At 44.5% G+C, this 14,144-nt stretch overlaps 1 protein-coding gene across 6 annotated transcripts in view; it reads right to left on the reverse strand.

Annotated features, from left to right (window-relative positions):
• TEDC2 (tubulin epsilon and delta complex 2) overlaps positions 1-14,144 on the reverse strand; it is a 96,236-nt gene that overhangs the window by 37,884 nt on the left and 44,208 nt on the right. For all 6 annotated transcript variants that reach the window (XM_073636624.1, XM_073636626.1, XM_073636625.1 and 3 more), the window contains one exon: positions 7,963-8,016. In XM_073636624.1, the coding sequence (XP_073492725.1) occupies positions 7,963-8,016 (54 nt within the window). The remainder of the gene's footprint in view (positions 1-7,962; positions 8,017-14,144) is intronic.

Consider the following 14,144-nt stretch of genomic DNA (forward strand, 5'->3'; position numbering starts at 1 on the left):
TGAAGGACCTTCCAGCTTCAGGGAGAAAGAGCCTGGATTTAAAGCCTGGGCTGAGGAAGAGCCTGCCTGGGCCTTGGAGGGTGAGTTCACAACATAAATGGGAACATTTATCAATTTTTGCAAGTAATGCCAAACAGGAGCAGAGAGACAGGTCGTGTGATAGATTTATTAAAGGAGAAATACAGCCAAAGCCTGTTTGGTTGTACTTCTCTTGTTGATTACATCGGTGCAAATAGTTTTGCTCTCCTGTGACCCATTTTCAGCCGACAGCGGGCTTAAGCCTATTTTTATTTTTTATTTTTTTTATTTTAGTTTATTCCCCTTCCTCTCATGTGAAAGTGCTGGTGCTTAATGGCCAAGCCCTATCTCATGGGGCAGGGAAACCGTCCTTAACCTAGTCTAAGCTCTGAAAAGAGCAAGTCAGAGCTTACACAGTGCTTACCTCCAGCAGCAGAAGAGCAAAGGGAAGGCAAAGATGTGATGCTATGAAGTGAAGCCACAGCTTTGCCCTCCATGAACAAAGAACAGGTTCAGTTTATAGGTGTACTGTCTCCAATTTCACCAACGATCAATACCTTCGTTTTGAATTGAACAACAACAAAAAAAATCTTAGAAAAATTATATGAAGATAACCTAATCATTACAGCTAGATGTGGATCAGAAATAACTAGCTTCCTTGAAATGTTCCTGGGCCTTCCCAACATTTGTAATCCTAGTTTGTCTTTTGGGGGTATTGGAACAGATTCCCATGTTGAAAGCCTTCTGAGAAATCTCTATGCCACCAAAAAAAAATTCTCTCTATAGATAGGATATATTTTTTTTATTATTTTTTTAATTTATGTATTTTTAATTGGTTAACCTGGAGGAAATACCCTTCTCCATCTCTGGGAGACTAGAAGACTCAAATTGTTACATCTTCATAATCTCACTAATGATCATACAGATCACTCACATCATTTTAGTTTGGGGCCAGTGACTACCATCTACCTTCGTTGTTCCAGAGTTGAAGTAAATGCCATGAATGATAACCATCACAGTTGCTTTCAACCGAACGGTCAAGCCATCAAATGGCTGGTGTCATAACTGATCACATGTGCAGCACCATGACAACAGCAGATCAAACAGAGGCCAAGATGGCAGCTTCTTTGGCTGTAAAAGGAGGGGAGGCATAAGTCCACTTCAAGGTGGCTTTGATTCTGTGACTTTGTCCATTTTATGTTCCGACTTCCTAGCCCACGCCAACATTTGTTTCCTGTCTCCTGTATTTTTTTGTATCCAAACTTTTAGGTGTACAATGCTTCCGTTCTGCTGATGTTGTTTGCGATGAGAGGCAACAAGAGTAAGATATTTGTAATAGGCTTTTTTATTGCTGAACTTTAAATTTATAAGTAAAAATAATTTTATTAAAAATACAGCCAGCACCTAAATTTGAAAAACCCTGTCTAGTGTTGTCGCTGGAAGTACATCTTCCCTAACTGTTTAAATTGACACTAAGGTTATTTCTATACTGTATTTCTATTGAAAATGCATGTGCTGATATGATCTGTGTATGTTACCTCTCTGTCTGGTAATAAAAAATAAATAAAAAAATAAAAAGGTGATACTAAAAACTTTGGTTTACAAAATAATTATATTTAAAGTGGATGTTAACCCCCACATATAGCCAGTGAAGTGAACATCCTCAGATAATAACCAGAGATGAAACAAATCTCCCTACATAAGTTTTACATGTATATCTGCTGCCTTCAGGTTTATTTATTCTTTAGAAAGTTCAGATCTTGTTAGGAGATTTTCTCTTCCTGTTCAGCACTGCAGTAAAGCCTGGGCATACAGCCAAGATAGCTGATTGGAGGAAAGGCACACACCCCCTCTCCTCATAGGTAGAGACTTTCAGAACTATTCCTTAAATAGTTCAGCTTGCTGCCAATCTATTTATAGCATCCTCCCCTACACAAAACTCCTGCCCCTTTTTTATCAGAAGTTATAATGCTGATAACAGAAAACGGAGCAGGAGACAGCTACGGGACATAGTGCTTTGAGGAGAGATAAGAAAACACTGCAGATATACAGTATCTCACAAAAGTGAGTACACCCCTGACATTTTTGGAAATATTGTATTATACCTTTTCATTTGACAATACTGAAGAAATGACACTTTGCTACAATGTAAAGTAGTGAGTGTACAGCTTGTATAAAACAGTGTAAATTTGCTGTCCCCTCAAAATAACTCAACACACAGCCATTAATGTCTAAACCGCTGGCAACAAAAGTGAGTACATCCCTAAGTGAAAATGTCTAAATTGGGTCCAATTAGCCATTTTCCCTCCCCGGTATGTGACTCTTTAGTGTTACGAGGTCTCAGTCTCTCATACTGGTTACTGGAAGTTCAACAAATGCACCTCATGGCAAAGAACTCTCTGAGCATCTGAAAAAAAGAATTGTTGCTCTATATAAAGATGGCCTAGGCTATAAGAAGATTGCCAAGACCCTGAAACAGAGGTGCAGCACGGTGGTCAAGACCATACAGCGGTTTAACAGAACAGGTTCCACTCAGAACAGGCCTCGCCATGGTTGACCAAAGAAATTAAGTGCACGTGCTCAATGTCATATCCAGAGGTTGTCTTTGGGAAATAGACGTATGAGTGCTGCCAGCATTCCTTTAGAGGTTGATGGGGTGGGGGTCAGCCTGTCAGTGCTCAAAACATACATCGCACACTGCATCAAATTGGTCTGCATGGCTGTCGTCCCAGAAGGAAGCCTCTTCTAAAGATGATGTACAAGGAAGCCTACAGTTTGCTGAAGACAAGCAGACTAAGGACATGGATTACTGGAACCATGTCTTGTGGTCTAATGAGACCAAGATAAACTTATTTGGTTCAAATGGTGTCAAGCGCGTGTGGCGCAACCAGGTGAGGAGTACAAAGACAAGTGTGTCTTGCCTACATTCAAGCATGGTGGTGGGAGTGTCATGGTCTGGGGCTGTATGAGTATTGCCGGCACTGGGGAGCTACAGTTAATTGAGGGAACCATGAATGCCAACATGTACTGTGACATATTGAAGCAGACATGATCCCCTCCCTTCAGAGACTGGGCCGCAGGGCAGTATTCCAACATGATAACGACCCCAAACACACCTCCAAGGCGACCACTGCCCTGCTAAAGAAGCTGAGGGTAAAGGTGATGGACTGGCCAAGCATGTCTCCAGACCTAAACCCTATTGAGCATCTGCGGGGCATCCTCAAACGGAAAGTGGAGGAGCGCAAGGTCTCCAACATCCACCAGCTTCGTGATGTCGTCATGGAGTGGAAGAGGATTCCAGTGGCAACCTGTGAAGCTCTGGTGAACTCCATGCCCAAGAGGGTTAAGGCAGTGCTGGAAAATAATGGTGGCCACACAAAATATTGACACTTTGGGCCCAATTTGGACATTTTCACTTAGGGGTGTACTCACTTTTGTTGCCAGTGGTTTAGACATTAATGGCTGTGTGTTGAGTTATTTTGAGGGGACAGCAAATTTACATTGCTGTACACTCACTACTTTACATTGTAGCAAAGTGTCATTTCTTCAGTGTTGTCACATGAAAATATATAATAAAATATTTCCAAAGATGTGAGGGGTGCACTTACTTTTGTGAGATATTGTAGGTGCTCGGGTCAAATTTCATGAACCCGGTTTACATCCACTTCAATAATGCAAAAGCCCCTTCTATTGTTCTCAGCCCCCTCCAAATCTCCAAAATTCAATTGTAGCTGCTGTGAGCCAAGTTCCTGCTAGAGCAGGAGTGCACAACTAGTATATAAAAAGAAAAATATTTTTGCGCTAACCATACAAAATTAAATTAAAATCGTGCTGCTGCCCGTGTTAGTCAATAAATACAAAAGACCCAAAAATTAGTTAGCATATAGTGTAACAAGCGCGCATCATAAATCAGTGTATAATATATAACATAGGTGATCCTAATAGTTCTGACTCTTATTAGAATAAAATAATTATGACCACACACTGAAAAAGCATTCTAATGTGAAACAAACTCATGTTAAAAATTCAAGTGAAAAAATTCCGTGAAAGTAACTTAAGATAAAGTTATATGATACAAATTAATATATAAAAAATTGTTATGACCACACACTAGAAAGTATTCTATTGTAAAACAAACTCATGTGAAAAAATGTTTGAAAATTCTTGTGAAAAAAGATTACTTAAAATCCTTTAGGTAATTCACCCTATTTCCAAGGAACTCTTTGTGAACATAAATCTCATGCCCCTAGCCACAATGTTGCTAAAGGAATTTCAATCCGCAACAATGTAGCAACCACTCTAAATATCCAGTTCGTGCTAAAAAGAGATTTACCAGTGAAAGCTTCTCCTCCCTGGATATCTAATATATAGGAATATTAATCAGTCCTTTATAGAAATATATTAGGTTAGTGTTAACACAAATCTTCTTTTGGGACAAAAACACACCGATGATCCTCCTTCTCACAGGTATAGTAGAAAAAGCAGCTTACCGGATCAGACGGATCCCAGGTTAATGAGATCAGATGGGCATGTTGCATTAGCCTGCCGGCTTCTTGGATTATCACCTGGGTGTCGATCCCGGTTTCCTCATCCACTTCGCTCTTATCCACTTTACCAGATCTGCTCTTACCGGTGCAATATATCCGATTTCCACAAGATTTTAGCTCTTTTATTCATCCATAGAAAACAGATACCTCAGTGGGAACAAAGAGGAAGGGGCTCCATAGTGCAGATGTGTATTATAGATTTATTAAAAACTTTTTACAGTCACTTCAAAAATTTTTTTCACTGCAAATAATCACAGCAACGATACACAGCACATCAGGAACCGCAAATCAACAACTCCCAAGTTTTTAATAAATCTATAATACACATCTGCACTATGGAGCCCCTTCCGCTTTGTTCCCACTGAGGTATCTGTTTTCTATGGATGAATAAAAGAGCTAAAATCTTGTGGAAATCGGATATATTGCACCAGTAAGAGCAGATCTGGTAAAGTGGATAAGAGCGAAACCGGGATCGACACCCAGGTGATAATCCAAGAAGCCGGCAGGCTAATGCAACATGCCCATCTGATCTCATTAACCTGGGATCCGTCTGATCCGGTAAGCTGCTTTTTCTACTATACCTGTGAGAAGGAGGATCATCGGTGTGTTTTTGTCCCAAAAGAAGATTTGTGTTAACACCAACCTAATATATTTCTATAAAGGACTGATTAATATTCCTATATATTAGATATCCAGGGAGGAGAAGCTTTCACTGTTAAATCTCTTTTTAGCACGAACTGGATATTTAGAGTGGTTGCTACATTGTTGCGGATTGAAATTCCTTTAGCAACATTGTGGCTAGGGGCACGAGATTTATGTTCACAAAGAGTTCCTTGGAAATAGGGTGAATTACCTAAAGGATTTTAAGTAATCTTTTTTCACAAGAATGTTCAAAAATGTTTTCACATGAGTTTGTTTTACAATAGAATACTTTCTAGTGTGTGGTCATAATTTTTTATATATTAATTTGTATCATATAACTTTATCTTAAGTTACTTTCACGGAATTTTTTCACTTGAATTTTTCACATGAGTTTGTTTCACATTAGAATGCTTTTCAGTGTGTGAACAACTAGTAGCCCGGGGTCTACATGTGCCCCGCGGAGCCCTCTGATGTGGCCTGCGACCTCCTGCACTGGGATGGCTGGTTGGCAAGTCCAGATTGCGAGTTGCCAACCCGCCATCCCAGGGCATCAGTGTTGTGAACAAAGCTGGCAGTAGACGAAGCAAAAGGCTGCAGAGCAGAGCTGCATAACCCGATGCTTCCTGTATAGCGCCCGGTCCTGTCACAGACGGAGTGATACTAAATGCACTCTGCCTTGGACAGCAACAGCTGGCGATACATGAATGGAAGACTGTTGTTAAAAGGTAAGTTTTTTACTTAAATCACAGTGCATATGTGTTCTGCAGTGGTTACTGGGCTGCTGGTCCACAGGTGCAGTGCAGTGCACCTGCCAGTTACCTGCACTGAGCCATAGACTTCTGTTATTACCTGCGGGTTTGGTGCGCTTTCAGAAAGTGCACTCTACACCTGCAGGATATAATAGATCTCCACTGCGAAACAACACACAATGCACCCGGGAATGGTGATGAGAGAAAAGATCTGCCTTCCACCTCCACACACACTGCCGCTTACCGACTCCTGTTGATCTCTTATTATAGATGGTCGCAAGCGCTTCTGGCTTATTACCCAGCCCAGGCCTTTTATTCTATACACCGCCAAGATCCCAGCGTCTTCACAGGAATTGTGGCCTTTACAGGTATGTTTTGCTGGATGTTTCCCATAAAAGAGTAATAGAAGCAACTGTGGAAAGCTTCTTCATATTGTTCAGACGGAGCTGCAGCTCATCAATGAAGACAACGATGGGATAGGGATTCTCCATAGTTGCTTTGTGTGTGAAAAGGCCCCTGCAGTGACCCTCTACCATTCCTGCCAGCTTCTATCACTCTTTTATGAGAAGCAAAACATACCTGTAAGGGCCACAATTCCTGTGAAGACGCTGGGATCTTGGCGGTGTAAACAATAAAAGGCCCGGGCTGGGTAATAAGCTAGAAGCGCTTGCGATCTTCTATAATAAGAGATCAACAGGAGTCGGTAAGCGGCAGTGTGTGTGGAGGTGGAAGGCAGATCTTTTCTCTCATCACCATTCCCGGGTGCATTGTGTGTTTCACAGTGGAGATCTACTAGCAATAAGAGTGGACTGTTTACAATTTGCAATTTGAGCAATTTTATTTATAATAATCACTTTAGAAAGGTTGAAGTATTTCAATTCACAGCACGGATTCACTTTATGGAAATATAGCGCAACTTGACGTTGGAAATTGTTGATTGATGTGTGTATCTTGCAGTAAGTCACTGCTTTCTTTCTATAAATATTTCAATTATATTATAAATCACATTTTATATCAGAGTATTTGGGACAGCACAGTAATTTTTAATTACTAAGGATATAATAGAAGTCTATGGCAAAGCGCAGCTAACCTGCAGGAAAGCCGCAGGTGCACTGCGCTACACCCGCGATGTGGGTAAAACAGTGCATCAGTGTAAAAGCAGCCTTAGGCCCCTTTCACACGATCGGTCTGACCCAATCAGACCCTATATTCACCTCTATGGAGTGGCAGATGTAAATGGACTTATGTCTGTTTACACCCACCTACCTCCACTCTGATCTGCAAAAAAAAAAAAAAAACGGAATGGATCAGAGGGCCCATAAAGTACAGTAGGCCGTGTCCGTGTCCGCTCTGCATATGCAGAGTGGACACTGACCTGTCATCCGCTTGCTCGGCTCATTGTGGCCCGCGACTGGTTACCAAGTCACTTAGGTGGTCCTCGCTCTTCAAAAGGTTGGGCACCCCTGTGCTAAAGGGTGGCTACATTCATTCCACATGGTCCCAATTCATGTAGGAACGTAGCCAGCCTCTGTTGTTCACTCCTGAGATGGACTATGAACTATGTGATGTGTAGTGTGCATAGAGTAGAGCTCACGAGAGGACGTTACAAGGAGGCAAAAAAAAAAACACTAACAAAAATTTCATGAAAAATAGAATACAGGGCTATTAGGTACTGGATGTGTATTGACTATATTTGGAGAATAAGGATATCGTTTATTGTCACTTTAAATGTGCACACTGGCTCCTCGATCCTAAAAAAGGAAATTTGAAAAAAAAAAAAAAAATCGCCAAGATGTAGCAGCCACATCCCTCAATGGGTGTCACTCCCTTGCTGGCCTGCAATGTTGTAAAATCTCGCTTACTAGCGGATAGTCCGGTCAGCAAAACAATGGGAGATGGTAAGTGGCTTCCTAGCAAAAACTTTCCAACAACAGGATTGCTAACATGGTTGCTTGTGTGACATTGTTCTCAGCATTGTATGGGGACATGAACACCGTTGAGCTCACCTGCTATTCTTCATGTAACGTTTCTGAAACTCTACTGGCAGCTTAAGTGTTGGTCTGTAAAAGAAAAAAAAAGACACTTTAACAAAGTACTATGTCCGATTAGCCGGCGGACTACTTTGTTTTCAGGCCGCGGCCGGCCTTCTACAATCTACAGCCATCCGGCCTCCACAGACATCAAAAGCTGCCCCAAAGCCTATCTAATAACCACTGGGCACTAGGAGAGCCTTTTACTGAGGACATTGGAGCAGATTAGCCGGCGGACTACTTTGTTTTCAGGCCGCGGCCGGCCTTCTACAATCTACAGCCATCCGGCCTCCACAGACATCAAAAGCTGCCCCAAAGCCTACCTGGTAGCCACTGGGCACTGGAGGAGTCCTTCCCTGAGAATATTTAAGTAGATTGGCTGACGGATTGCTTGTTTTCGGGCCGCGGCCGGCCTCACTCCACAGACGCCGGCCGCCATCTTGCGGCCTACGAGACACACAGAATCCCCGGTCTCGGGTGCCGCGGAGGGCGATCGGGGGCCCTGGGGCCGGGAGGGCTGTATCCGGAGCGGAGGGGACACCAGACAAGGCAGAGAAAGCAGGCACTGGATGCTTGCGGCAGGCCCGAGGCCTGTGAGGCCCCCAGCATCACCGCATCTTGGCGCCACGACCGGAGGTAAGGGGGTCATATAATTCACCCTCACTTAAAGTGGCCCCCCCTGGGCATATCTGACAAGTTTATAGCCAGCTCAGACCCATCGCTGACCCCGGTAACACTAGAGACTTCCAGTGACGGCCGCCATCTTACCATCTTGCGGCCTAGCTTACAAGACGGGCCCGCACTATCAGAAACTGTGCCCTGGCTGGACGGTGCTCTCCCCCTTGAACCCATACGGTGTCCCAGCCTTGCGCCCATGTTAATAGGGTGACACCGCTGCTCCCGCAGGCCTGGTCGCCCTCCCCAGTCCCCCTCATCTCCGTGGAAGATAGGTTTTGATGGAGAGAGACTAACTATGGATGGCTGAAGACCCGCACCCTTGAGTCCCGTGCTATCCCGACAGCTACAGGCTATTTACATAGCATAGCACACCCACATAATACATGGCGGCAGCTAGCTCACACTCCACGGAGCTTACCGACCCCCAACAAGGCACCATACAGAGGTATCTACTTAGAACTACGCCGATTGATCCCCGAACTCCCAAAGACAAGATGGCACCCGGCCGCAACCCGGGGAAGACCAAGCCTCCTGCCTCAGCAGCAGCTCACACGGCAGAGGACAATAATGAGAGACTTCAGAATTCTACGGGAGAGCCCTCAGCCTCCTCCACAAGGTCAGTCTCATCGTCCGACACAGGCACCGGGGAATCCCAGTCTGCTACGCATCCCCTATCAGGAGAACCCATTAGATCGGAAGCTGCTGCCCTCCTCTCTGCCTTCAGAATGGATTTCGAATCCTGGGCAAGCAAAATGGAAGATTCCCTCCACGTGGAGCTGAACGCCCTGAGGCAACAAGTCACAGCTAACGAGGAAGCAGTATCGGTCTTAACCACGGCTCAGGATGACCACGAGGCACGTATAACAGCCCTTGAATCCTCATCCGCGACACATCTTAGGCGCATACGTCACCAGCAACTCCGCATAGAAGACAGCGAAAATCGCAGTCGCAGAAATAACATTAGACTGCAAGGCATACCGGAGGCAACATCTGGAGCAGAATTGAAACCCACTGTCATAACTATCCTCAATAAAGCACTGGGAAGAGAGGCAACATCACCAATTGAACTGGATCGTGTTCACAGAGTAGGAGGACCAGGGGGGGCCCGAGATGGTCGCCCCCGCGATGTTCTATGTCGGGTCCACTATTACACTTTAAAAGAAGAGATCATGCGAAAGGCATGGAACTTGGGTCCTGTTGACTTCTTTGGTGCCCCTATTCACCTATACCCTGACTTATCTCGCAATACGCTGTATATGCGTAGAGTGGTGCGCCCTCTACTTGACCTTATACGGCAAGCTGGAGCTACCTATACATGGGGTCACCCCTTCAGCATCAAGGTGACACGGGGCGGCAACAGGTTTACGCTCTCTGATCCAGACCAACTGCCCGACTTTTTCCTCTTTATCGAACAAGATCCAGTGGAAGTTTTGAACTGGTTAGACCCTCCAGAGGATAGATCAGGCCAGGTGGGACTTGGTCCACTTCCACAGCGCCGCAGACGTCCTAGGTCCAGATCAGTTTCCTCTGGCCCAGGGATAAGAAGACCTACTTCCCCAGAAGATTAACTCAACAGTTAATTAGAGACTGATGGCTTGTTCTGTCTCCACTGGTTCTTTCCCTGCTCTTTGCCAATTTACAATTTGGCTGGGGTTCGGGTGAGAACATAGATTGGAGTCAATCTTATGCCTCTCATTATGAAGAGCGTCAGGTAATGCGAATGTCTACCAATGCTATGTTTTTGTGTTTTTCTTTTTTCCTTTTTATCTGACGTTTTTCTAAAGATGTTTTGCATTGTCTCAGATTGATTCCTCTCACCTTCCCATGATGATATATGCAGTGGGGGAGGCGTGGCGGGAGTGGGGGGATACCTTCCTCGGAGGGGGGTTTGGTACCCGGTTTTACTCGGTCTCTGCTACAGAGAATATAGGGTTTAAAGGACGTTACACATGGAGCAGAGGATTGCCCCCATGGAGGGATCCCCCACTCTCCCTGCCCTCCATATACCCACCCAATTGTCTTGGCGCAATAACTTTCTTTATATACATGAGACAATGCAATAGTTTTATGTATACCTCAGGGTTACTTATTTAAATCCAATGCACACACTTGGTTGATTGTTATCATTTGTTGTGGTTAAGCTGCCTTATGCCCCACACTCGTTTTAAATATCAAGTGTGCCACACATACTACTTGCATGCCTGATATGCTGTCGGGAACACGGCTCAGACCCATTCATCTCGACTTTTCCCCCCACAATAGGACAGGCACGGTTTGTGCCTAAAACGTGAATTTTCACGCAGTGTTCTGCGTTCGCGGACACATTAGTTTTCCAGACACATCTTTTTAGGTGTCTTTTCATTTATATCGTATTTCTTCCATTATCCTCACGCTCCTTTCATTTTTCTTCCTCCCCTCCCTCTCTTCCCCTCCTTTGTCTGTTTATCTTTTTCTTCATCTCTTCTTTCTTTTTCTTTCCTGCTCCCTATACCTTTCCTCCATATCTTAATACTTTCTCCCTTTTACAGCTTTTGGCACTCCAGCATGGCTCACACGGTGACTTTGCGCCCACACCTGAAACTTTGTTCGTATAATGTAAACGGACTTAACATAGCGTCGAAACGTGGGCAAATTCTATATCAGATGCACAAAAGACAGGTCAGCATACTCTTGCTGCAGGAGACCCACTTCCATTCTGACTCCACTCCTTCCTGCTCCAATAGATATTTCAATAGATGGATACACAGTACCAACCCGACACAAAAATCTAAAGGAGTATCTATTGCGTTTCATAAAACACTCCCTATTGAGCTGCTTGATCAGGTGACGGACCCCCAAGGCAGGTATGTCTTTGTAAAAATTTTATTATGGGGGACTAAATTTACAATTGCCAACGTATACTTGCCTAACACACACCAAGTCCCATCAGCCTTGCAATACCTAAAGATTTTGGCGGGTTTCACGGAGGGCAAGCTCATACTCGGAGGGGACTTCAATACTCCCCTGGATCCACTTTTGGATTCATCGACATCCCGTTCGTCTATATCCTTTCCAAAAATACGGGCCCTAAAACGTACCATCTACAATATGCATCTCATAGACGTATGGCGAATACTGTACCCGGACTCACGAAACTACACACACTTCTCCAACATCCACCAATCATACAGTCGTATAGATTATTTTTTAGTCGAGCACGGCTGCTTAGATTGGTCCCCCAATTGTGAAATAGACCCTATGGTTTGGTCCGACCACTCACCCATATTCCTGACGCTTACAATCCCCTCTACACCAATAAAAGAATGGACATGGAGGTTAAATGACTCTCTCTTGACTGAACCAGGGTTTGAAACACAGATAGCAGAGACGATATCAAACTTTTTCACAGATCACACATCTGATGACACCTCACCACCCATGAAATGGGAAGCATTGAAGGCGGTATTACGGGGTAGGTTTATTCAGATGGGGGCTCGCATGAAAAAAGAACGTTCAACTGCGATAGTTACGGCAGTACATAAGCTAAGGACACTAGAAACTACTCATAAACGCTCCCCGACGGTTGAACTGCTTACGGAGGTTTCTTCTGCTCGCACCCAGCTTAGAGAGTTATATGAGGCATCAGCCCGCACGTTTGCGAACAAACTAGCTTTTCATCAATATAAATTTAGAGATAAATGTGGTAGATCCCTGGCTCGCACCCTCCACACCAAACAACCTAACTCCTTTATACCTCATATACGGGACAGCTCTGGGAAAACTGTCTCATCACCTTCCGAGATGGGACAGGTGTTCCGGGACTTTTATCAATCCCTATATAATATACCTGCAGCGAGCTCCACTGATCCTCCCCTCACTACAGCGGAAACACAAGCCTTATACATCGAGCAAACTGCATTACCCACTCTAGATGGCGAGACGATAGAGGACCTTGAGGCCCCGATTTCGGAAGACGAGGTTGCCCGCGCCATTACTTCTACCCCATCTGGTAAAAGCCCGGGTCCTGATGGCTTTACTCCGAAATTCTATAAACAATTTGCTACCCTTCTTACTCCCTTCTTGACAAAAGTATTTAACTCCATCTCTGAACGATCAGTGTTCCCACCACAAACCTTAGAGGCACATATTACCCTCATCCCCAAACCAGACAAAGACCTGAATGTTTGCGCTAATTACCGACCTATTTCGCTAATAGGAGTAGATCTAAAGGTGTACGCAAAAATTTTAGCTAATAGGTTGCAACCATTGTTACCCCGTTTAATACACCTAGATCAGGTTGGCTTTGTGAGTGGAAGGGAGGCGCGTGACAACACCCTAAAAACACTCCTCATTGCTGATTATGCTCGGGCCCACAATATCCCATTGTGCCTTCTCACAGTCGATGCGGAAAAAGCCTTCGACCGTGTCGACTGGCAATTTCTCCGCTTATCATTACAACAACTAGGTCTAGGCCAAAACATGATCTCCAGAATAATGTCCCTCTACACATCTCCTTCCGCTAGGATTAGACTAAACGGCTCCCTATCCCCTAAGTTTACTATACACAACGGAACGCGGCAGGGGTGCCCCTTGTCCCCCATTCTTTATGTAATTGTCATGGAACACCTAGCCATTGCCCTTAGAAACAATCCGGCCATACATGGCGTTAGAGTAGGCCCACTACACACTAAAATTGCCCTATTTGCTGATGATCTACTCATATTTGTAACCCAACCACAAATTTCTCTACCCTCCATTATGCAGGAGTTTCAGAGGTATGGAGAGGTTAGTAATTTTAAAGTTAATCTAAATAAGTCAGAAATCCTCAACATTTCACTCCCAACAGCGGTTCTACAACAGCTTACGACTTCCTTCCCTTTTAAGACAAGCTCCACATCTATCCGCTATCTAGGAATCCATATTCCAACAGTCTCATCCCAACTATTCTCCAGCAACTTCACCCCTTTACTTACCAGAACTCAAGCGGATCTGACCACATATGCCTCTAAACAGCTCTCCTGGCTGGGTAGGGTGAATGTCTTGAAGATGGATGTTCTCCCTCGATTCTTATACCTTTTCCAGACCATTCCTATCTATATCCCCACCTCGTTCTTCAAAAGGCTCCGTCAGATCTTCTCTAAATTTATATGGCAGGGACGTCGCCCCAGGATAAAACATGACACAATGATTCTCCCGAAAGTCAGGGGGGGTGCGGGGGTCCCAGATGCCTCTATATACCATAAGGCAGCGGTACTCGTGCGTATAGTGGATTGGTTCCACCACTCTTCCTCCAAACTTTGGGTTCAACTAGAGAAATATCTTAATGAGGCTGATCTTTGCGCCCTGCCATGGACCCCTATGGCTGGGCGTGGGGACGGCTTATTCTCCACTGCTCTTACTCGCCAAACTCTCCAGATTTGGGACCGCATGATCTCAGCGAGTAAATTGTCTAAAATCCAGGGCCCAATGACCCCTCTCTTCGGGACTCCGGCTTTCCCCCC

Source organism: Aquarana catesbeiana, linkage group LG06 (assembly GCF_042186555.1).
Source record: "Aquarana catesbeiana isolate 2022-GZ linkage group LG06, ASM4218655v1, whole genome shotgun sequence".
Lineage (NCBI taxonomy): Eukaryota > Metazoa > Chordata > Amphibia > Anura > Ranidae > Aquarana > Aquarana catesbeiana.